Source organism: Sminthopsis crassicaudata, chromosome 4 (genome assembly GCF_048593235.1).
Source record: "Sminthopsis crassicaudata isolate SCR6 chromosome 4, ASM4859323v1, whole genome shotgun sequence".
Lineage (NCBI taxonomy): Eukaryota > Metazoa > Chordata > Mammalia > Dasyuromorphia > Dasyuridae > Sminthopsis > Sminthopsis crassicaudata.
The window spans coordinates 294,076,510-294,098,117 of NC_133620.1; the positions used below are offsets into that span (position 1 = coordinate 294,076,510).

Sequence of the window (21,608 nt, forward strand, 5' to 3'; positions counted from 1 at the left end):
TAGCAGCTGAAGTTAGTGCTACCCCTTTAAGATGGGTATTTGAAGGTGAAACAGGAGTTTTTACTCCTTTTATAGTTGAAAAAATCCCCATCAATCTGTGGGGAAGAGACATTTTACAACAATTAGGGTTAAAAATGAGTACTTCGGTTTTTTAGGCAGGGCTGCTGTTGAAGGCCTGCCAACACTTTCACCTGTTCCTATCCAGTGGAAAACTGATACACCAGTGTGGATAGAACAGTGGCCCTTAGGTAGCGATAAAATTCAGGCCTTACTAGATATAGTACAGGAACAACTTGATCAAGGACACTTACAACCTTCTCTAAGTCCTTGGAATTCCCCAGTATTTGTTGTAAAAAAGAAATCTGGAAAATGGAGGATGTTGACTGATTTAAGAAAGGTAAATGAACAGATGGAAACTATGGGAACTCTTCAACCTGGACTTCCATCTCCTACTCAGTTGCCTAGAGAATGGCCTCTGTGGGTTATAGACATTAAGGATTGTTTCTATTCTATCCCTCTAGATAAGGAGGATATGAAAAGATTTGCTTTTTCAGTGCCCAGCGTTAACTTAGCTGAGCCTTATAAAAGATATGAATGGACAGTTTTGCCACAGGGAATGAAAAACAGCCCTACTATGTGTCAAATGTATGTTGCTGCTGCTCTTAGTCCAGTAAGAAAAGCATTTCCAAAAGTAATGTTATTACATTACATGGATGATATATTGGGATGTGCACCTGAGGAACAAATGTTAGAAGCATGTCTACAAAAAACCATAGAAACACTAAGGAATTATAAATTGCACATAGCTTCAGAAAAGATTCAAAGACATGCTCCTTTTCAATATTTAGGATATGAAGTATATCCTAAGGTGCTTACAGTACAAAAACTCTCCTTAAGAACAGAGAAGCTAAACACCTTAAATGACTTCCAGAAATTGATAGGAGATATCCAATGGATGCGTCCCGTGCTAGGCTTGACTACCTGTCAATTGCAACCATTATATGACATTTTAAGGGGAGACAGTGCTTTAAATTCACCACGCCAGCTTACAAAAGAAGCTCAAGAGGCTTTGAGACAAGTTGAACTGGCTTTATTTAATGTGGTTGAAAGAGTCACTCAAAAACCCTTGGAAATATCAGTTTTTGCTACACAAGAGGCCCCCACAGCAGTCCTTCATCAAGGAGACAGTGTGATCGAGTGGGTGAACCTCCCAGCACAACCAGAACAAAGCCTTATTCCTTACCCAGTGCTTGTGGCTAGAATTTTATTAAAGGCCATTAAACGAGCAGTACAATTATCTGGGACAAGACCTGACAAGATATATACCTTTTATACTAATGCACAAGTTAATGTGTGCTGCGAAACCATCCCAGAGTGGCAAATTTTATTAACCATGGCTCCAAATTTTGCACACGGGTCTCCATTAAAGATAACCAGACTGCTACATAATTGGCAATTAGTCTCACGTGCTTCATCATCCAAGTGCATTGCTCAGTTCTAGCCCTTTACATACAATGATGAGGTACAAAAGATGGAATGCAGGGCTGGTTCAATATAAGGAAAACTATTGGCATAATTAACCATATCAATAATAAAACTAACAGAAATCATATGATAATGTCAATTGATGCAGAAAGATTTTGACAAAATACAGCATCTATTCTTATTAAAAACATTAGAGAGCATAGGAATAAAATTAGTGTCTATCTAAGACCATTTGTAAGCATTATTTGGAATAGGGAGAACCTTAGAAGCATTCCCAGTAAGATCTGGGGTGAAACAAGACTGTCCATTATCACTACTATTATCAGTATTGTACTAGAACTGAAATAGAAGGAATTAGAGTAAATAATGAGGAAATAAAATCATCACTCTTTATAGATAATATAATGGTATATTTAGAGAATACTTAAAAATACTTGAAATAATTAACAGTTTTAGTAAAGTTGCAGGATGTAAAATAAACCCACATTTATTATTAAATAAATCAGCATTTCTACATATTACAAAGCCTAGTAGCAAGAGATAGAAAGATAAATTCCATTTAAAATAACTGTACACAAAATAAAATATTTGGGACTCTACCTACCAAGCTAAAGCCAAGAACTATGTGAACATAATTTAAAAAACACTTTTCACACAAATAAAGTCAGAGATAAACAATTGGAAAAATATCAATTGCTCATGGATAGGCTGAGCTAATAAAATAAAATTGACAGTTCTACTTAAATTAATCTACTTATTCAGTGCCATACCAATCAAAATACCCAAAGTGATTTTATAGAGCTCAAAAATTAATAACAAAATTCATCTGGAAGAACAGAAGGTCAAAAAGATCAAGGGAACTAATTGGAAAAAAATTTTTTCAAAGGAAGGTGGCCTACCTGTAGCTGATGTAAAACAATATTATAAAATGGCAGTCATCAAAACCATTTGGTATTGGCTTAAGAAATAGAGTAGTGGATCAGTGAAATAGATTAGGTATACAAGACACAATAGTCAATGACTATATTAATTTACTATTTGATAAACCCAAAGACATTAACTTCTGAGATAAAAATTTGACAGAAATTACTGGGAAAACTAGAAAATGGTATGCCAGAAATTAGGTATAGATCAATGTCTTGTATCCAAATAAGGTAAAAATGGGTTCATGATTTAGACATAAAGAGTGATACTATAGCAAATCAAGAGAGCAAAGGATAGTTCATTTGTAAGATCTCTAGAGAAGAGAGGAATATATGTCCAAACAAGAATTAGAAAACATTAAGAAATGCAAAATGAATAATTTTGAATACATTAAAAAGGCTTTGCACAAACAAAAGATGAAAAGGAAGCAGAAAGCTGAGATACACTTTTTATAGCCAATGTTTCTGGTAAACCTCATCACTATCACTATTTTTTTTTAGAGATGGATAGGACCTCCATCCATTCCTCCTCATTAAAAAAAAAAAATTAATTAATTTTATAATTATAACATTTTTTGACAGTACATATGCATAAGTAATTTTTTACATTATCTCTTGTACTCCCTTCTGTTCTGAATTTTCCCCTCCTTCCCTCCACCCCCTCCCCTAGATGGCAGGTATTCCCATACATATTAAATATCTTATAGTATATCCTAGATACAATATATATGTGCAGAACCGAATTTTTGTTGTTGTTGTTGCACAGGAAGAATTGCATTCAGAAGGTAAAAATAACCTGGGAAGAAAAACCAAAAATGCAAACAGTTTACACTCATTTCCCACTGTTCCTTCTCTGGATGTAGCTGATTCTGTCCATCATTGATCAGTTGGAACTGAATTAGATCTTCTCTATGTTGAAGAAATCCATTTCCATCAGAATACATCCTCCTACAGTACCATTGTTGAAGTGTATAATGATCTCCTAGTTCTGCTCATCTCACTCAGCAACAGTTGATTTAAGTCTCTCCAGGCCTCTCTGTATTCCTCCTGCTGGTCATTTCTTACAGAACAATAATATTCCATAACCTTCATATACCATAATTTACCCAACCATTCTCCAATTGATGGGCATCCATTCATTTTCCAGTTTTTAGCCGCTACGAAAAGGGCTGCCACAAACATTTTGGCACATACAGATCCTTTCCCTTCTTTAGTATTTCCTTGGGATATAAGCCCAGTAGTAGTATGGCTGGGTCAAAGGTTATGCACAATTTGATAACTTTTGGGGCATAATTCCAGATTGCTCTCCAGAATGGTTGGATTCTTTCACAACTCCACCCACCATGCATCAGTGTCCCAGTTTTCCAACATTCATCGTTATTTGTTCCTGTCATCTTAGCCAATCTGACAGGTGTGTAGTGGTATCTCAGAGTTGTCTTAATTTGCATTTCCTGATCAATAGTGATTTGGAACACTTTCATATGAGTGGAAATAGTTTCAATTTCATCATTTGAAAATTGTCTGTTCATATCCTTTGACCATTTATCAATTGGAGAATGGCTTGATTTCTTATAAATTAGAGTCAATTCTCTGTATATTTTCGAGATGAGGCCTTTATCAGAACCTTTAACTGTAAAATATTTTCCCAATTTGTTACTTCCCTTCTAATCTTGTTTGCATTAGTTTTGTTTGTACAAAAGCTTTTAAATTTGATGTCATCCAAATGTTCTATTTTGTGATCAATAATGCTCTCTAGTTCTCGTTTGGTCACAAACTCCTTCCTCCTCCACAAGTCTGAGAGGTAAATCATCCCATGTTCCTCCAATTTATTTATGATCTCATTCTTTATGCCTAAATCATGGACCCATTTTGATCTTATCTTAGTATGTATCACCACCTTTATTAAAGGTATCAGAGAAAGTGGAGAGGTACCAGGTTTCCTATTTCCAAATTCAGATAATCTTATCATAATTACACCGTCTCTAATGCAACTGCTGGCAAGCCGAGGCCTCTGGGAGGGATGGGTGCCTGGCGCCCTGGAGGCTGTTGAAAGACATTAGTTCAAAGTCACTTTTAACCTCTGCCTCAATTTTTTTGGTATGCAAAATGGGGATAAGACCATGCACTTCCTGGGATAAATGAAGTTAATATATTATAGTCCTCCGAAAATTTTACTCCCTTTATGGAAAGGGCTTAAGTGTTTCCACAGTAAAGAGTTAACACTTTACATTAAGCAGCCTACAACCGTCCAACAATCTCTGGTAGTTCTAAAACTCCCGCCCCGATTTCCTCCCTATGCTTCCCCTCCCTCCCCACCCCGCCGCCAATCATTCACTTCGTGGGTGGGGTCATACCCGGGATAGTAACTGGGATAGGCTGAGTTTCGAGTGACGTCGCAATTGCCCAATCAATGATTAGCGTGACTGTGGCGTCCCTACGGAAAGGAATGGTGGAGTGTGGGGAAGTCACGTCCCAGCACGTGATATAGGTGACAACCCGGAAGCAACGCCACTTTTTGCAAGCTTTCTCCGCACCTACGGCTTGAAATGGTGAGAAAGCGGTGGCGCATGCGCATTATTCTTTCCCTTTTCCTTTTTTCTCTTCTTTTCCTTTTCTCCTCCTCCCCACGGTTCAGCTCCCCATGCCCCCTTCCCCCACAACCATGGTTCAAAGAGATAGTCCGGGGGTGTCGGGCCTAGGGGAAGTGGAGGCTGGGAGGGCCTGGATGTGTGTGTCTTTGTGTCCGAGGGTATAGGTGGGGGTGGGGATGGGGTGGTCGGGTCTGGTCGTATCTTGGAGGGAAAAAAAGAGGTCTCGGAGGGGTAGTCTCCTGGATGTGGGGGACGGGGGAGAAAGGGGAGGAAAGTTCGTGGGAAAGTGATGTTTTCTCTGGAGCAATGGAAGGGGATGATCTTTTTAAAGGGAGGAGGCCTAGATAGAAAGGCCCTGTAAGGATTTCAGGCTCTATTGGGTTTCTCCTCAGAAAAATAGAAGCTCTTTGAAAACAGGTATTAGGGCATTTTTCCCCCTTTAGTGTCTGCCACATAATCACAGCCTAATAGTAAATGCTGTTTGATGTGGAGCCTGGGGTGGGGGTGGAGAAAGAAGTCTGTTTTTATCTGGATAGTTTCTGCCCCTCATCTGCACCCTTTCCTTGAGGACTGTCTTGTTTCTGTTTAGTCTTTGCTAGTACTGTGCCTCAGTTTATCAACTAGCATCTTCTCCAACTGCTGCGAAAAACTAAACAGGTCCCTCTCCCAAGGAAATGACGTTCTTTAGGAGGACAAGGTGACATGTGCGTAGCAAATTAAATGTAATATGTAAGTAATTTCTAAAAGGGAAGACCCTAGCAACTGGGGCAAATAAAATAGGCTTTCCCTAGGAAATAGTGCTCGGAATTGAGTTTTGAAGATAGGGAGACCTTGTGGTGCTGGGTAATGAATGCTGGATTTAGAGATTTAGACTTGGTTCAGACTCTCTGTGAAACCGTACCTTAACTTTTGTGGGCTTCATGTTCATCATTTAAATGATGGGGATTGGACTGGGGGCTTCCATAATCCCAGAGTACTTTCTAAGTATGGGAATTCTCTATTCAAGTGCAAATTTTGTTGTGGTTAAAGAAGATTTAGGATTGTGTGTTTAAAAACCAGGGATCTGAGAGAACATGAAGGAGAGATATAAATAAGGCAAGGTACTTGGGCACTGAGTACAAAGAGTGTATTTAGTGTCATGGCTTCCTGAAAAGAGAGCTGGATTGAAAATCAGAAGGGACTTTCATATTCCACCTGTGACATTGAATTAGACGCTTAACTTTTCTTGAATCTATTATTTTTAAATGGACATAATAATTAATCTGTTGCAATTACTTCCAACTGGGTTGTGAGGATCAGGTGCTTGTCTTATATAAATAACACTTGCCTTGGCATGGTGGGGAGACATGTAAGGAAAATAGGGCAATTGGAAAGATGTTAGTTAGCATCAGCAGGAGGCACTGTGGTTTCCAAGTGTGTAAGAAAGAGCTCAAGCCAGCTCTTTTTCTTCTTTCTTTCTGATTTCCTTCTCATCATCTGCTCTGCTTCTTCTAGACATCTGCATTGACCCAGGGGCTGGAGCGTATCCCTGACCAGCTGGGCTACTTGGTGCTAAGTGAAGGAGCCGTGCTGGCGGTAAGTCTTAGGGTGAAGAGTAGAAAGAAGTTGATCTGATCCTTGGTAGCCCTACCCGATTTATGACCCTTCTAATTATATCTTCCTTCCTCCAGTTTCTCCCACTTTGAAATGAGCATTATAGTTTGATCCACAAAGCATGCATAATCCTTATCCTTAAACCTCCATGGATTTAACTTATCTTTGTGTAAATGACTCCTAAATCTATGTACCTCTTTTTTGTATTACAGTCTCTCATCACAAACTTCCTGCCAGAAATCCCCACTTCTTTATTCCATAGAGATCTCAAATTCAACAAGGCCAAAACAAAAGTCACTATCTTTCTCCTTAAAACCCCCATCTCTTCCCAACTTCCCTGTTTTTGTCAGTTCTTTCATCTCTCCCAGGTAAAATACCCAGGAGACATCTGTGGAGCTATATTTATTGTCACCTACCATATCCATGCAGTTGCCAAGTCTTGTCAATTCTTTGTCTTAAATATCAAATCAATTCCCTTCTCTCTACTTATCCCATTAACCACTATGGTTCAGTTCACATCACCTCTCCCCCTGGCTATTGCAGGTACCTCCTAATGAATATCCTTGAATCAAGTCTCTTCCTTCTCTAGTCCCATCTCCTGTATAGCTGCCAAATTGATATTTCTCAAATGAAGATCTGTGTTTTTATCCTGCTCAAGAAGCTTTAATGCTATTTTATATTTTAGGCTTCAACTTTAGTTTGTCTTTAAGTTACTACATTCTAGCCAAAATGGCCTACTAAGTGTTCCTAGTACACAAAATTTCATTTCCTACCTTCTTACCTTTGTACGTGCTATACTCTATCCCTAGAATCCTTATCCATAGAAACTTTACTTGTTTAAGGTTCAGTTCAAGTATTACCTCCTTCAAGAAACGATTTTCTGATTCCCTTATTAGTTCCCTTCTCATCACTTTGTATTTATTTGGGATCTATCCTGAATGTAATTATCTGTGAACATGTAATCCTCTAGTACAGTGTGAGGGCCTTGAGGAAATGGGCTGTCTTAATTTTGTTTTTGTATCCTTGGCACAGTGCATGACATCATAAAAAATTCTTAATAAATGCTCATGGAGAGGTTAATTCTAGTTCTCTTAATTGTATATTAGTTTTCTTCGTTCCTCTAAGATGTTTAGCTCTTCAGACTCCTTTGTTGGATTGCAAGGCTCTGTTTTGGGCTATCTTTTTTTTCTACACCCCCTTGCCTAATTCTGCATTATGTTTCTATGTATAGACAAATTCCAAATACATGCATGTGTTAGTCTGTATATAGAATCCAAATCCCTCTCAAGCTTTATTCCCGAATTTTACTACCTGCTAGATATAGCTACCTGAGTGAGTCTTATTAGATATCTCAAAGTGTACATATCTAAAATGGGACTCATTTTCTTTTCTTTCCCTGTGCTTAAAACTGTTCTATTTCTGTTTAGTATGTTCCTAATTTAGTCACCTAAATTCAAATCTTAACTCATTCTCTTCAGATCTATAATTCCACTCATTTGCTAGGTCCCAGCAGTTCTTCCTATACACCATTATATCCATTCCTTTCTGTTTACTTGGGTGGCCAGTACTTAGTTCAGGCCTTCATAATGTCTTCTGTTTCTCTGGGGGAAAAATGTACCACAATCTCTAATTATATCTAGGACAAAATCTTTTAGGGAAGGAAGTAAAAAACTAAGCTCCCTGGACCACTCAAAGTAGAGAATCTTAGGAACAGGTATATAGACTTTGTGTTGTTGATATATGTATATGTATATAAAATCTCAGCCCTATCTATTTTTCTTATGTCAGTCCTGTGCACATGTTCTTCAGATAAGGGAACTGGGAAAGCAATGTAGTCATCTTTGATATAGCCAGGTGACTTGACTGAGGGCTAGAAAGTTAAAGAGGTAGGAGAGGAATGGAGAGAGAACAATGTTTTTGAGTAGTCTGGGGAGGACAATAAGTAGGAAAGGAAATGTCGAATCATTTATCAATACCATTTATGAATTTTGTGGGGTAGTAGGTAGATAAGACACTTTGGGTACCACATAGAAGCTTCTTCCCATTGATACTAGAAGGAATGCCCTTTCATTAAAAAGACAAAATGTCTTTTTGTTGAGAAGATAGAGTTAGGCTCTGAGATTCTCACTTCCTATTTTTTTCTTGAGCACTAGGTTTCTACCAGTAGTATTGTCTTTGAGAAGTCTAGCATTTGTTGAAAAGTTTATGATGTGGAAATGTCAAATTTTTAATTTAATTTAACTCTGCTCATATTTAATAAAAACTGCCTTGGTGTGGAGAGCAGTGAAATAAAATCTAGGTAAGCTGTATCTACATTATTTCCTTGATCATTAGATCAGTAATCTAGTAATCCTGTCCAAAAGAAAAAAGGAAATAAGGTTGGTCTGGTATGACTTGTTTTTGCTGTTATGGTTGCTGCTTTCTTTTCTTTTGAAGATTTCATCTCTATCTTACCCAAACTGAAAATGCAGTGGCCATTAATGAGTATAATCCTTTTGCAGACTGACAGAAACTTTTACCTCTTCCGTTTCCAGCAGGTCCAGTTTGCCCCTTTAAGCAACTTGATGGCTCCAAATTTTCTCAGGGATTCAGCCAACTTCAACTCTGCTCAAGGGATCTAGTTGGTGTAGTGGATAGAGCATTAGTCCTGAAGTCAGGAGACCCGTGTTCAAATATGACCTCAGACATTTAACACTTCCTGTGTGACCCTAGGCAAGTCACATAACCCCAATTGCCTCAGCAAAAAAACCAAAAAACCTCAAGGGATCTTCTGCCTCAATTTACCACCATGCTGTCTTTTCTAGATATTTGCCAATTGCATTAATGATGAGAACTGTGAGAATTTTAACATTAGTTAAAAACTTCTCACTAGTTTTAGAAATTAGAAAAGTTTTCTCTTTTGAAAATCAGGAGAATTGTCCTTGTCTATTTTCCACAATTATTTTGTGATCACTGACAGTACTGCCATCGTATATTTCTTCTTATTTTTTTAATTTACTTTTTTCCTTTATTTTTTTTCTTTTATTTATTTTTATTAATATTTATTAACAAATATTTACAAAGCATATGCATGGGTAATTTTTCTAACATTGACCCCTGCATAACCTTTTGGAACAAATTTTCACCTCGTTTCCCCCATTCCCTCTCCCCTAGCTAGCAATACATATTAAATATGTTGAAATACATGTTAGATCCAATATATCTATACATATTTATACAATTATCTTGTTACACAAGAAAAATCAGATCAAGAAAGAAAACAAAATGCAAGCAAATAATAGAGTGAGTGAGAATGCTATGTTGTGTTCCACACACTGTTCCCATGTTCTTCTCTCTGGGTGTTCTTTTGTGTAGATGGTTCTTTTGTGTAGAAGACATAGTTCTCTTAATCACTGCACAAGTGGAATTGGTTTGAATTATCTCAATATTAAAGAGAGCCATATCCATCAGAACTGATCATTGTATAGTCTTGTTGCCGTGTATAATGATCTCTTGGTTCTGCTCATTACATTTAGCATCTCTCCAAGCCTTTCTGAAATCTTCCTGCTGGTTATTTCTTACAGAACAGTAGTATTTCATAGCATTCATATACCAAAATTTATTCAGCCATTCTCCAGTTGATGGGCAGCCACTATTTCCAGTTTCTTGCTTCTACAAAGAAGGCTGCCACAAAGATTTTTGCACATGTGGGTCCCTTTCTCTTCTTTAACATCTCTTTGGGATATAATCCCAATAGAAAAACTGGTGGATCAAAGGGTATGCAGTTTGATATCTTTAATTAATTAATTAATTAGATTTAATTTTTACAAAAACTTTATGCATAGGTAATTTTCCAGCATTGACAATTGCAAAACCTTTTGTTTCAACTTTTCCCCTCCTTTCCCCCACCCCTTCCCCCAGCTGGCAGGTTGACTAATACTTGTTAAATATGTTAAAGTGTAAGGTAAATACAATATATGTATACATGTCCAAACAATTATTTTGCTATACAAAAAGAATCAGACTTTGAAACAGCGTACAATTAGCCTGTGAAAAAAATAAAAATGTAGGCAGACAAAAATACAAGGATTGGGAATTCTATGTAGTGGTTCATAGTCAACTCCCAGAGTTCTTTTGCTGTGTGTAGCTGGTTCAGTTCATTACTGCTCTATTGGAACCGATTTGGTTCATCTCATTGTTGGAGAGGGCCTCGTCCAAGTTTGATAATTTTTTGAGCATAGTCCCAAACTGCTCTCCAGAGTGGTTGGATCTGTTCACAGTTCCATCAGCAATGTATTAGTGTCCATTTTCCCACAACCCCTCCAACATTCATCATTATCTTTTCCTGTCATTTTAGCAAATCTGACAGTTGTGTAATGGTTTCTCAGAATTGTCTTAATTTGCATTTCTCTGATCAGTAGTGATTTGGAGGACCTTTTGATGTGGCTACAAATAGTTTCAAATTCATCATCTGAAAATTGTCTATTCATATCCTTTGACCATTAATCAATTGGAGAATGGCTTGAACTATTATACATTTTGAGTCAGTTCTCTATATATTTTAAAAATGAATGCCAGCCAGTTCTTTAAGTACCTTGAGCTGTTATCCAGGATGACCTGGACTCATTAAGGGTTTCATCTCTAGTAGCCAGCTTTGTTATCCTTAGTCTATTATTAGAGAAAAGAGAAACCATCATTGAGTATTAAGTACATGCATGTCAGACTAAGGATACAAATAGAATAGAAACAGCCCTTACTCATATAGAGTTTAAATTTATCAAAATAAAGATGGGATGACTATTCCTGCCATCTGTTATTGTTGTCCCATCTACCCTAAACGGTGGATTATTCCTTTGCTCCTTAGGGAGTGGAAAGAGTGCTGGGTTGGAGTAAAGTTATCTGCTGTCCCAGATACTTAGAAATTATGATCGAGTCAGTTTTTGAGTCTCAGTTTCTTCATTTATAAAAACAGGAATAATATCTATTATCAGCTTCACAAAGTTAATGTAAAGGTCAAAAGAGAATATCCTTAAAAGTGCTTTGCAAAAGAGGGAGAAATACCAGCTATTTTCATCATCTTTTTCAATATAATTTAAAAGATTAAATTACTTTAGATGTTTATATTCTTTCACCAGTTTTAATATTTCCTGACATTTTAAAAAAAGGACCATGTTATGTATGTTCTTATATTTATCCTGTTACCTGTCTTCTGTCCATAGGTTTTTAAAAACCTAATTTGGCTATTTATTTCATGTGCATGTGTTAGTCTCTTAGACAATTACCACTTTTCCTTCTCATTGAAGCTTCAAAATTTCATTCTTGAGAGTTTTCCATTATCCTTGGGCTTACTTTCCTGGTAGAATTTGATCTATAGGATCTCTCCTAACTTTCTCCTGCTCTCCCTTCAAATTAAAGAGAAAATATTAGAATATACTCAGCTTTCATCTTCTGTATCATAGATCTTAAGATAGTCATAAGTTCAGATTCCTGTTATTTCACCTAAACAAATAACACAATTTGAATCCTGGATGTGAGATTTAGTTTTGTGGAAATGGACATCGCTTTCTGAACCCATTAACTGTAAAATGGAATTATCTTCTTTACTTCATAAGGTTGTTGTGGAGAAAGCTTTTTTGTAAAACTTAAAAGTACCATTTAAGTATAAGTTTTACGTGTAAAACTTATAAACTGAACTAGAGAATGAAGAGTTGGAAGGAAACTCATCTGCCATCTAGTTTAACATATAGCCAAAGATTCTCTAATTTAGAACATAAAACTGCAAGTGATCATTCAGATTCCACCACTAAGACATCCAATAAAGGGAAACTCAGTTCCTACAGCAGCCCAATCCCATTTTTTTGGACAACACTGATTGTTTATTTTTCCTAATATGCCTAATTTTGCTCTTTTGTAGCTTCTACCCATTATTTCCAGTTCTGTTCTTTAGGACTAAATAGAACAAATAAAATTCCTCTTAATCATGAGTCTTTCAAATATCTGAGCAAAGATATTCTGTCTCCTGAGTCTGTACTACAGGCTAAATGTGCCTTCAGTCAATGCTCATATAATATGCATTCAAGACTCCTCGCCATTCTAGAAGTCTACCTCTGGACACTGTTCAGATTGTCATTGTCTTTGGTTTGGCACCCAGAACCAAGAGTACTCCTAGGTTACGTACAGAGGGACAGTTGTCTAGTAATTAATTACAAGCAGTATCTTTTTTTTTTTTTTTTTTTATGTCTTCTGTTTTTATATCACAAGTTATGAAAATGTGCCTCCATTCTCCTCAGTCAGCAAGGCTTTTGTTATAGATTTTTTTTAAAGTGGGGGAGGACTCAAACAATATTGACTGAGTTTGAGAATACATGTGATACTCCATTCCCCCCTATTTCTGTAAAGAAGGAAGAGAGGTGAATTTTCTTCTTTTGGGGGAGGCAAGCTTGATCATTGAGTTTTGTTCCCTTTGTGGTGATGTTTTTCCTGGTTCCACTTACTTCATATGAACTGATGTTCATATTAAGTTTCCCATTATGTCCTAAAACTATTTGTTATTTATTCCATTACTTCATGTACCACAGTTTGATTAGCCATTCTCCAATGAGTGGGAATATATTCTGTTTTAGTCAGTTTATCAGTAATCGTTTATTAAGCCTTTAATTATGTGCCAAACATGTTGGATGTTGGATAAAGACAAAAACAGTTCCTGTTTTCAAAGAATATTATATGTGTCTAAGGGCAGAGCCTTCTTAAAACTTTTTTTTACTCATAACTCCCTTTTTGCCTGAGAATTTTTTGTGACTCCAGGTATGTAGGTATATAAAACAAGTATACAAATCAAAAATAATTCATAATTTCTCAACCTTCACATTCAGTTAAGAAACTCCATATGGGGTCGAGAACCATGATTTGAGAAATTGGGAGTCTATTAAAAACTATTGTGAAGAATGGGAATTCCATGTTCCCTTTCATGAGAAGTACATAAATAGGTAAGATAACAGAGAAGATACAGGATAACTTGAGAAGGCACTAGCCACAAGAGTCCTAGAAAAACCCCCTCTTGGAAACAGTGTTCAACCTGAATCTCAAGAAAGCCAGGGATTTGTCCAAAAAAAAAAATTATAATTTATAAAATTAATAAATTATTATTTTTTTTTAAATCTGGGGAAAAAAAAGCCAGGGATTCTAAGGTGTGGAGATGAGAAAGGGGAAGGGCATTCTAAATGAGCTAATGCAAAAGCATGGCATTAAATGTCTTAAATGTAAAGGATAGCAAGTGGGCCACTTAGGCCCAAAGGACAAAAATGGGAGAAATGTGGGAAGAAGACAGTAAAAGATAGAGGAAGCTATATCAATACAGAGCTTTAAATGCCAAACAAGAGAGTTTGGGAGGTCTTGAAGTTTATTGTGTAGAGGTATAGTGATGTCAGTCCTATGCTTTAGGTTACTTTCTTTGGTAGTTATGGATATGGATTGCAGTGGGGGAAAGACTTGAGGCCGTAAGACTAAGTGGGAGGCTACTACTCTTATCCAGATGAGAATCTGAACTAATATGATGATTAAGTAGAAAAAGGTGAAACTGAGAAATGCCATATCTTTAAACTCCATAAGATTTGTAACTGATGAGATTGTGGCCACTTTCTTTTTTAATCACAATTTCAAAAAAAGCAATAACTGTCCTCCCCCAAATTCTTATTTTTACTTCTGAGAAACCAGTTTCTTCCCTCCGTGAGAATCAAATTCCAAGTAGAATGTGTTGTTTTTTTAACTTTTGAAAGATGAAATGAAGGCAAATCAAAGTTATTGATTTGTTGGGTGTTGGATAAAGACAAAAACAGTTCCTGCCTTCAAGGAACTTAATTGAAGTTTTGCAGGCTTGTGATCTGTTTCCTAAACTAATCTAGTTCTCTAGTGTATCTGTCCTATTTATAAGGTTTTTTCTTAAAATACCTAACCAACACATTTATGAGATATTTGACTTGTTCAAACCATTTTGTTAAGTAGTTAGAAAGAAACAAAGATTAAATATAGAACGTGATTTCTGCCTTACTATTAAAAGCTCTTGTGAAGAATGGAAATTCCATGTTCCTTTTTGAATTCTTGGTAAAAGAATCTACTTAAAATCAGAATTTAGGCTGAAGACTGAAGACAAAGAAAATTAAGCCAATTTCCTAATGTTGGGTAGAGTACTGGGCCACAAAGGTGGCCCAGGTCAAAGACCACCTGAGTTCAAATTTGGCATCAGATACTAGTTGTGTGACCCTGGGCAAGTCACTTAACCCTGTGTACTTCCATTTATTCATCTGTAAAATGAACTGGAAAAGGAAATGGCAAACCACTCTAGTATCATTACCAAGAAAATGCTAGAGTCATGAGAAATGACTAGATAAGATGAAAAAGACTGGACGATTCCTAATAAAAGTGTACCTATCTAGAGCCATATTTCATGTAGGAGTATCATCTTGCCTCCTTCCTTTTTTGCCTAAACTTGGGGTGTTTGCATATGGAAGTTTGAAACTACAGATTTTATTATATTATCTAGCTTTTTCATTAATGCTCTTTAGATTTACATTGCAAATCAACCAACAAATGTTATTAAACTAAAATTTAATGTAAATAATGTAAATGTAAATATAAAAGCATTACTATTTTATACATGTAGAATAAGCAAATAAAAATATCCAGTAGACAATGAAAGATGAATCTAGAATTAGGAAGATAAGCAAGACTGAGATTTAAGAATCTTCAGAATTGTTGTTAAAGCCTTAAAAGTGAATGATTCAACATATGCCATTTATTCATAGAACTTTTTGTAGTAGCAAAAAAAAAAAAAAAAAAAAAAAAAAAAAAAACTAAAATTAGTACCCATTTATTGGGGGAATTACCAAGTAAATCTACATGAATGCAAAGCATATGAAGAATACAAGGGGGAATGGGAAGATCTTTTGAGGTGATACAAAATGAAGTAGGGAGAACCAGGAAAAATATCCTTAGTGATTGCTGCAATGTAAATCCAAAGAATAACCCAAAACATAAGAACTAAATTTTTGAGTTAAAGGGAATACTTTGACCTTGATGAAGAGATGTGAGATTGTACTTTTTCTCATTTTTGCAGAATATGGATTTTTTTTTTTGGAGTTTATGGATGTGGAACCTAGCATTATAGTTAGATTTGATGGATTAGTTTTATAGAATGATATTTTTCCTTTCTAAGGGATGGTCCTCTTAAATTATATCCAAAGGTTAATTTTTTTTAAGAGTTGAGTGAAAACAGAAGAAAAGGCAAAAGACACCCCATACTCTTTCAGTTATGCTTCTATTTAGAGAGTTAGAGAAGAAATGAAAGATACAAAAAAAGAGTGAGCTGAGACAAATGCTAAAGTAGGTCTATGCAGTATCCCCCAAATTGAGGGAAGACAGTATTAAAAGTTGGCCAACAAGCATTCGTTAAATAAAAATTAGGAATGCAAAGACAAAAATGAAACAGTCCCTTAACCTGAAACAACAAAAATGAAAATGAGAAAAGGATTTTTGGTTAGATAGTTGGGAGCTCGTTGAGCATGGACTATTAAGGGAATGAAAGAGGACCAAGACCACTGCTCTACTGGAAAAGTAGTGGTGAAAGAAAGTTATGAAGTTGGTCACCAGACTAGGTAGCAGGCTCCAGAAAAGATTTTTTTGGTGTTTTCCCCCCCTTTCCCCTAAACTGGCCAAAAGGGAGAACCAATAAAGGGGTGGGGGGTGCTTAAAATAGTTTTGTTATATGATCCTTCTCTTAGTTTTTGGTCTCAATTCTTTATCTAGTCATCTGGTGATTTGGAGAATGATGAACAAGCAGCTGGTGCAATTTCTGAGCTAGTGAGCACAGCTTGTGGCTTCCGGTTGTACCGTGGCCTTGACATGCCCTTCAAGCGTTTGTCTGGTAAGCCCCTGACCCCTGGAATATGAAAGGAGCTCTCATAATTCTCCTTTCCTCAAGAAAATATGATCCCATGCATTACCTCTTCCCCAAGTTTCTGGCCATTCTTATTCTGTTTTACCTAATTAGAACCATTCACCCTTAACTCCCCAACCCTGGGGTGGGGCACTCTGGCTTTGATTCTAGCCAACCTTTTGTCTGCGGTGGGGGGGGCTTTGTTCCTAGTGGTCTTCGGGGAACACACGTTGTTGGTGACTGTGTCTGGACAGAAGGTGTTTGTGGTGAAAAGACAGAATCACAGCCGGGAACCCATCAATGTCTGAGACTACAGGGGATTGAAGGGGAAGGTTTAAAATATCTCTGTAAGCTTACTGCTTTTCCACATACCCAATTTTACCACTTCCCCTAACAGAATCTGGGTATTTTGCTTTATCTTCTTTTCCCCCATCCCTGCTCAATGAGTTTGGGTTTCTTTCTCAGTATTAAAGGCAATCAATCAGGGCAGGAACAATTTCCCTTCTCTCCAATAAATATGGTCTGACCTTAGTACCATTGAAATGTGTGTGATTATGTCCTGTTTCTTCCCTTTCTTAAGAATAGTATTATTTTGTGTTTTTAGTTGGAAGCGATTTTAGAGACCTAGTCTCCTGGCTTACAGATGAGAAAATAGGTTCGGGAAGTGAAGTGACTGGGTCATCATTATCCCAGCCCTGACACTTCTGGCCACTCCTTTAACAGACAGACAGCAATTAATTTTTCCTTCCTCCTGGGCAGACATTTAATGATCTCAATTCAATTGGAAGTGATAGGAGACATGAAGAAATCACATGGACAAAGACATTTAAATTAAAGTGCATAAAGATATAAACATGAATTGGGGAAAGGGAGGATATCATTGCCCCACCCCTGGCACCTGAGTCTGGGGGACAACTATTGAGATCTACTGGATCATTACCATTTTCCAAATTCAGCCCCTGCTGGTTTGGGGAAGGGAATGTCATGAGTAAAAGAAAAATCTTTTTGTAAACTTAGAACCAGAAAAGAATGAGGGAGAGTGGGGAACAGAACTGGAGATGGGACCAGCCCTCCCAGACAGGAACATAAGGAAATACTGTTGGCTTTGTTTCCCCCCAGCCCTAGTTCCAAATTCAACTTTGACTTTTCCCCCCATGGGAAACATCCTAGGAGAGAAAAAACAGCTGCAAAGTGAGGACCCCCTCCAGGGGGTTTCCAATTTCTAGGAGTGTATATAGGGAGTAAGGATCCAGTTTCCTCTACTTGACAGGTTCAACCACCAGGACTTTGCATTCACGCTTGGCAATCTTGTCCAGAGACAGCATAGCTTTATCTGAAGGCAGGTAGAGGGGACGGCCTACAGGAGAGGCCACTGGAGGCGTGATGGCACGTCGTTCCATCACACTGCCTGACCTAGGGTACATAGCAAGTGGTTAGCAGATGATCATAGCCTTATTTCTAGAACCATAGCTCTAGAATCCCACAATTCCTTTTTTTGGTTTCATACCTCATGAGGTGGCTTCGGGAAGGCTGCTGGTGGGAGAAGGACTGGGACCTGCCCAAGCTACCCTGATGTCTCTCCATGAAATCTCGAACAGCAGGACTGCTAGGACTGCTCTTTCGTGACAAAGGCCGAGCCTCTGGTGGGGGGTGGGATACACTGGCAGTAAACTGCAACTTCAGCTTCATGTGCTGGCTCAACTACAATAGGAAGACCAGAAGGGTTAACCTCTGTATTACAGCCCTCTCCAGTGTTGGGAAAGCCTTGATGTTCCTTCCTACTGGAAAGTCTTTTTTTAAGTTCTAGTTTCTACCTCTTCCATGCTGTAGCTCTCATCTTTTCATCCACTCTGAAAGCCCCTCTACACCAGTTGTCAGGATATCCTATTTCTTTCCCCCACCCTCCATTACCCCTAGTTACCTCAAAAAGTCCAGCCCTTAGGGCTTGGAAGGCCACACTGAAAGTGAGCGCAGTACCCTTTCTGGAGAAGCCAAGATTGTTGAGAGGTGTGTGACAAACAATAGAGTCCAAGGCAGCCTGCATAGCTCGGCGCTCTTCTTCACATAGCTGCTTTCCTGATGAGAGAAGGAAAAAATAAATTAACGATTTCTAAGACCTTTCATTCTTATCTTTGGGTTGTGGCCCCCAAGACTTAAACTGACTTCCTGCCTTAAAGATTCCATTTGACAACAGCATGAATACCTACCAGTTTGTGCAGTCTCAGGGGTCCAGACAAGCCTAACAGCAAGGAAATCCTGCAAATTGTTAAGCAGTGTGTAGGTAACAATAAAACGCTCATGTACTCTCACAGGGGATTTACATGAGGCAGTCATTACAAAGCATGGACGGTCCAAGTGGATGCTAGGTAGCCTGAAAAACAGGAAGAGCATAAGAAAGGTCAGCAGAGATAATTGAACCTAATACCCATGGGGCATCTGAGAAGTATAGCACACTCACCGGTAGTGGGTGTAGATGCTCTGAGTGAATGGTAACTTAGGTGTAGACCACTGAACTATAGCAATCAGAGATACCTCTAGACCCTATAAAAGGTAAGAAACAGAAGGAACAGGTATTCTTTAGAAAACTTACCATTTGTTATTCTAAAGAATTCTTCATTCCATCACCTTTCATATCCCAATCTTTTAATATGCTTACCTCCTGTCCTTTTGGAGGAGGCTGTTCGCCTGCCCTCAGTTGGAACAGGAAGTTATGTTCCTCCAGAGCACTAAGGGGGCAAGGGAAGCAGCCAGAGGAACCAGGAAGACGACAGAAGGAGCTCATGGAAACCTCCCCAGACTGGTGACTAAATCAGGAGGGAAAAGAGATAGGATATGAATTCTCTATAGCAGACCCTTCCAAATCCCTATTCTATTCCTCCCACCAATTCTTTTCCCCTCAGCCTCACCAGACATTGTCCACCAGCAGCACAGAACCATCGGGCATGACAGGCAGATAACTGGCATTAAAGTTGGGGAGGATGCGGATGTCCCAGATAGAAATTTCCTCTTGTGAGGAACTATTCAGCACTGCAAGAGTTAACTGGATTGTTGAGGTTCAAAGCACCTGCACCCAACCTTAAACCCTCCTAGGACTCCACCTTAACCCCCACCAATATCCTGAGATCCTCTCATTCAGGCCTGAAAATATTTCTCCCTATGGAACACAGGCAGCCAGCCTGCTCACCCTTGAGCACTGTCAGGTGTTTTCCAGCCACAGTAATTTGTCGACATTTCAGAACAGGAGGTGGCAATAAGGTCAGCAGGGTACTCACTGTTAAGTGGAAGAAAGGAAGGATGAATTAATCTAGTAGCTGTTAATCCTTAGAGCTTCATCTCCCTCCCCATCACACAGTCCCACATCATTTTCCCAGACCAGGCAATTTAAAATGTATCTCCCATCCCTCCCAAACCCACTGGCAACCCTCTAGCTATTTAAACACCTGTATCCCTTCTCCCTAGCATGGCTCTGAACTCCACACCTTGGGCCTTGAATGCATTTTGCTCCCCTCGGAATGTCTCCCCAGGGGCCCGAGTCTGCAGCATTCTCAGGTAGCCATGATCTCTGACCTCTGCTGTCTCAACCTCCCTTTTCCACACAGTAACTACAATCTGGATGAGGGAGAGACAGACAGATGGACTCCTGGGGAGGAAAGAATTTCTCGAAAGGGCAACAGCACCCTCCCCATCTCACCTTGGCCTTAAGTGTGCCTGGGGGCAGTTTGTCCAATGAAATGGTTAGTGGAAAGATGACTTCATCTGTGGACACAATTGGCTCTTCCACAGGTAACTGGGGGGTGGGGGTGCGAATTTAGACGTCAGCAAAGCATTAAGTAGCTTTTTTTTTTTGACACTTCATTCCCACCCCCTTTCTGGTTTGCCTCGCCCACCATCCAACCCCCAATATTCAGCCTCCCCCCAATACTGATTTACCTCGTGGGTACCCGCACCCTTTGCTTCTCACCATGGTTGTTCCCCCGCCTGTGGCAGGGCTCGGGCCATGAGTGAGAAGGGGGCTGCAGTCCGAGAACAGCCCCACACCCCCGGGGGATTGCCCGTCCAGGTCTCCGGAGCTCGGTGCCCCACTTCCAGCGCTGACCGAGGCCAGAGCAGCCAGGGCCGTGGCCAGCTCGCCCCAGCCACCTCCCGAGACTGCCCCGGACCCGACCCCGGCGCCAGCCTCAGCGTTCCCCCGGCAGCGCAGGACCAGCAGAAAACGCACTGTCTCCCCCAGGTAAAGGTGATTCCTCCGTGGCAGCGCCCGATAGCGGCCGGGATCTCCGGCCAGTTCCGCCCTGGGGGGCAGCGGCACCGCAGGGAAGTACATCGAGTAATCACATTGGGACTCCATGAGCTGCGGCCGTCCCGGCCCCACCGGGGAACCTGAGACTGCAATGCAGCGGGGAAAAAATCCAGAGCTCGGTCCGACGGGGGCACAGCGGAGGCCAGACCGAGCAGGAGGTGGACAATGAGGGGGGGGGGGGGAGGACGGGAGTCGGCCCCGGTAGAGGGTCAGGCTCGGGAGCAAATACGGAACCAAGGAGGGGCGGGGCCGGAACCCGGCATGGGGGTGGGGTAACCGGAAGGGGAAACCCGGAAATGATGCAGGGGGCGGAGCCGAAACCCGGCTTGAGGGTGAGGGAACCGGAGGGAGGGGGAAATAAACCGGAAATCCTGAGGGGGCGGGGCTTTCGTGCTCTCGTATCTATCTGGGAAGACTCTTGGAACTCGAGGTTAACCTCTTGTGTCTTGAGTCTCCCCTCAAGTAAGCCTGGGAATACTGAATTTGAGACAGAAACTCTGAGCTTCATCTATCTTATTTTTGGGGAGAAGGGATGGGAGTCGGTATTGGACCTATGATTTACCTAGTGTGCAATTCCCGGTGTGATTAACTCCCTCCTGTGCTGCCGATCTGTCATGTAATCAGCCTTGACAGAGCCCTGAAAGGTTTGGTGAGTTTTCGATGGTCACACAGCTAAATTATAGGAGAGTTCAATTGTTCTATTGTGTTAGGCAGCCTTTCTCATCATAAATTCAATGGGGATAAAACTCATAGTACCTACTTAAAGTTGTTGTGAAACAAGCGAAATAATGTATATAAAATGCTAA

General features: G+C 39.4%; 2 protein-coding genes across 4 annotated transcripts; one reads left to right on the plus strand and one right to left on the minus strand.

Annotated features, from left to right (window-relative positions):
• The first annotated feature begins 4,851 nt into the window (after window positions 1–4,851).
• LAMTOR4 (late endosomal/lysosomal adaptor, MAPK and MTOR activator 4) lies at window positions 4,852–17,045 on the plus strand. Its single transcript, XM_074311605.1, has 4 exons — window positions 4,852–4,957; window positions 6,494–6,574; window positions 16,373–16,490; window positions 16,713–17,045. Exons 1-4 carry the CDS (start codon window positions 4,955–4,957, stop codon window positions 16,808–16,810), a joined length of 300 nt encoding a protein of 99 aa, XP_074167706.1. The 5' UTR covers window positions 4,852–4,954; the 3' UTR covers window positions 16,811–17,045.
• Window positions 17,046–17,237: 192 nt separating this feature from the next.
• Window positions 17,238–21,068, minus strand: TRAPPC14 (trafficking protein particle complex subunit 14). 3 transcript variants are annotated; one of them, XM_074311597.1, is made up of 11 exons: window positions 20,464–21,067; window positions 20,194–20,289; window positions 19,982–20,111; window positions 19,687–19,773; window positions 19,409–19,529; window positions 19,159–19,306; window positions 18,961–19,043; window positions 18,710–18,873; window positions 18,424–18,578; window positions 18,010–18,203; window positions 17,238–17,915 (listed from the first exon to the last, which is right to left on the minus strand). In XM_074311597.1, the coding sequence occupies exons 1-11, from the start codon at window positions 20,848–20,850 to the stop codon at window positions 17,762–17,764; spliced, it is 1,719 nt and encodes a 572-aa protein (XP_074167698.1). In that variant the 5' UTR covers window positions 20,851–21,067; the 3' UTR covers window positions 17,238–17,761. The 3 variants fall into 3 exon arrangements, with proteins under 3 accessions (XP_074167698.1, XP_074167699.1, XP_074167700.1); XM_074311598.1 differs by lacking the exon at window positions 20,194–20,289 and having other exon boundaries at window positions 20,464–21,068; XM_074311599.1 differs by lacking the exons at window positions 19,982–20,111; window positions 20,464–21,067 and having other exon boundaries at window positions 20,194–20,379.
• Between the last annotated feature and the right edge of the window lie 540 nt (window positions 21,069–21,608).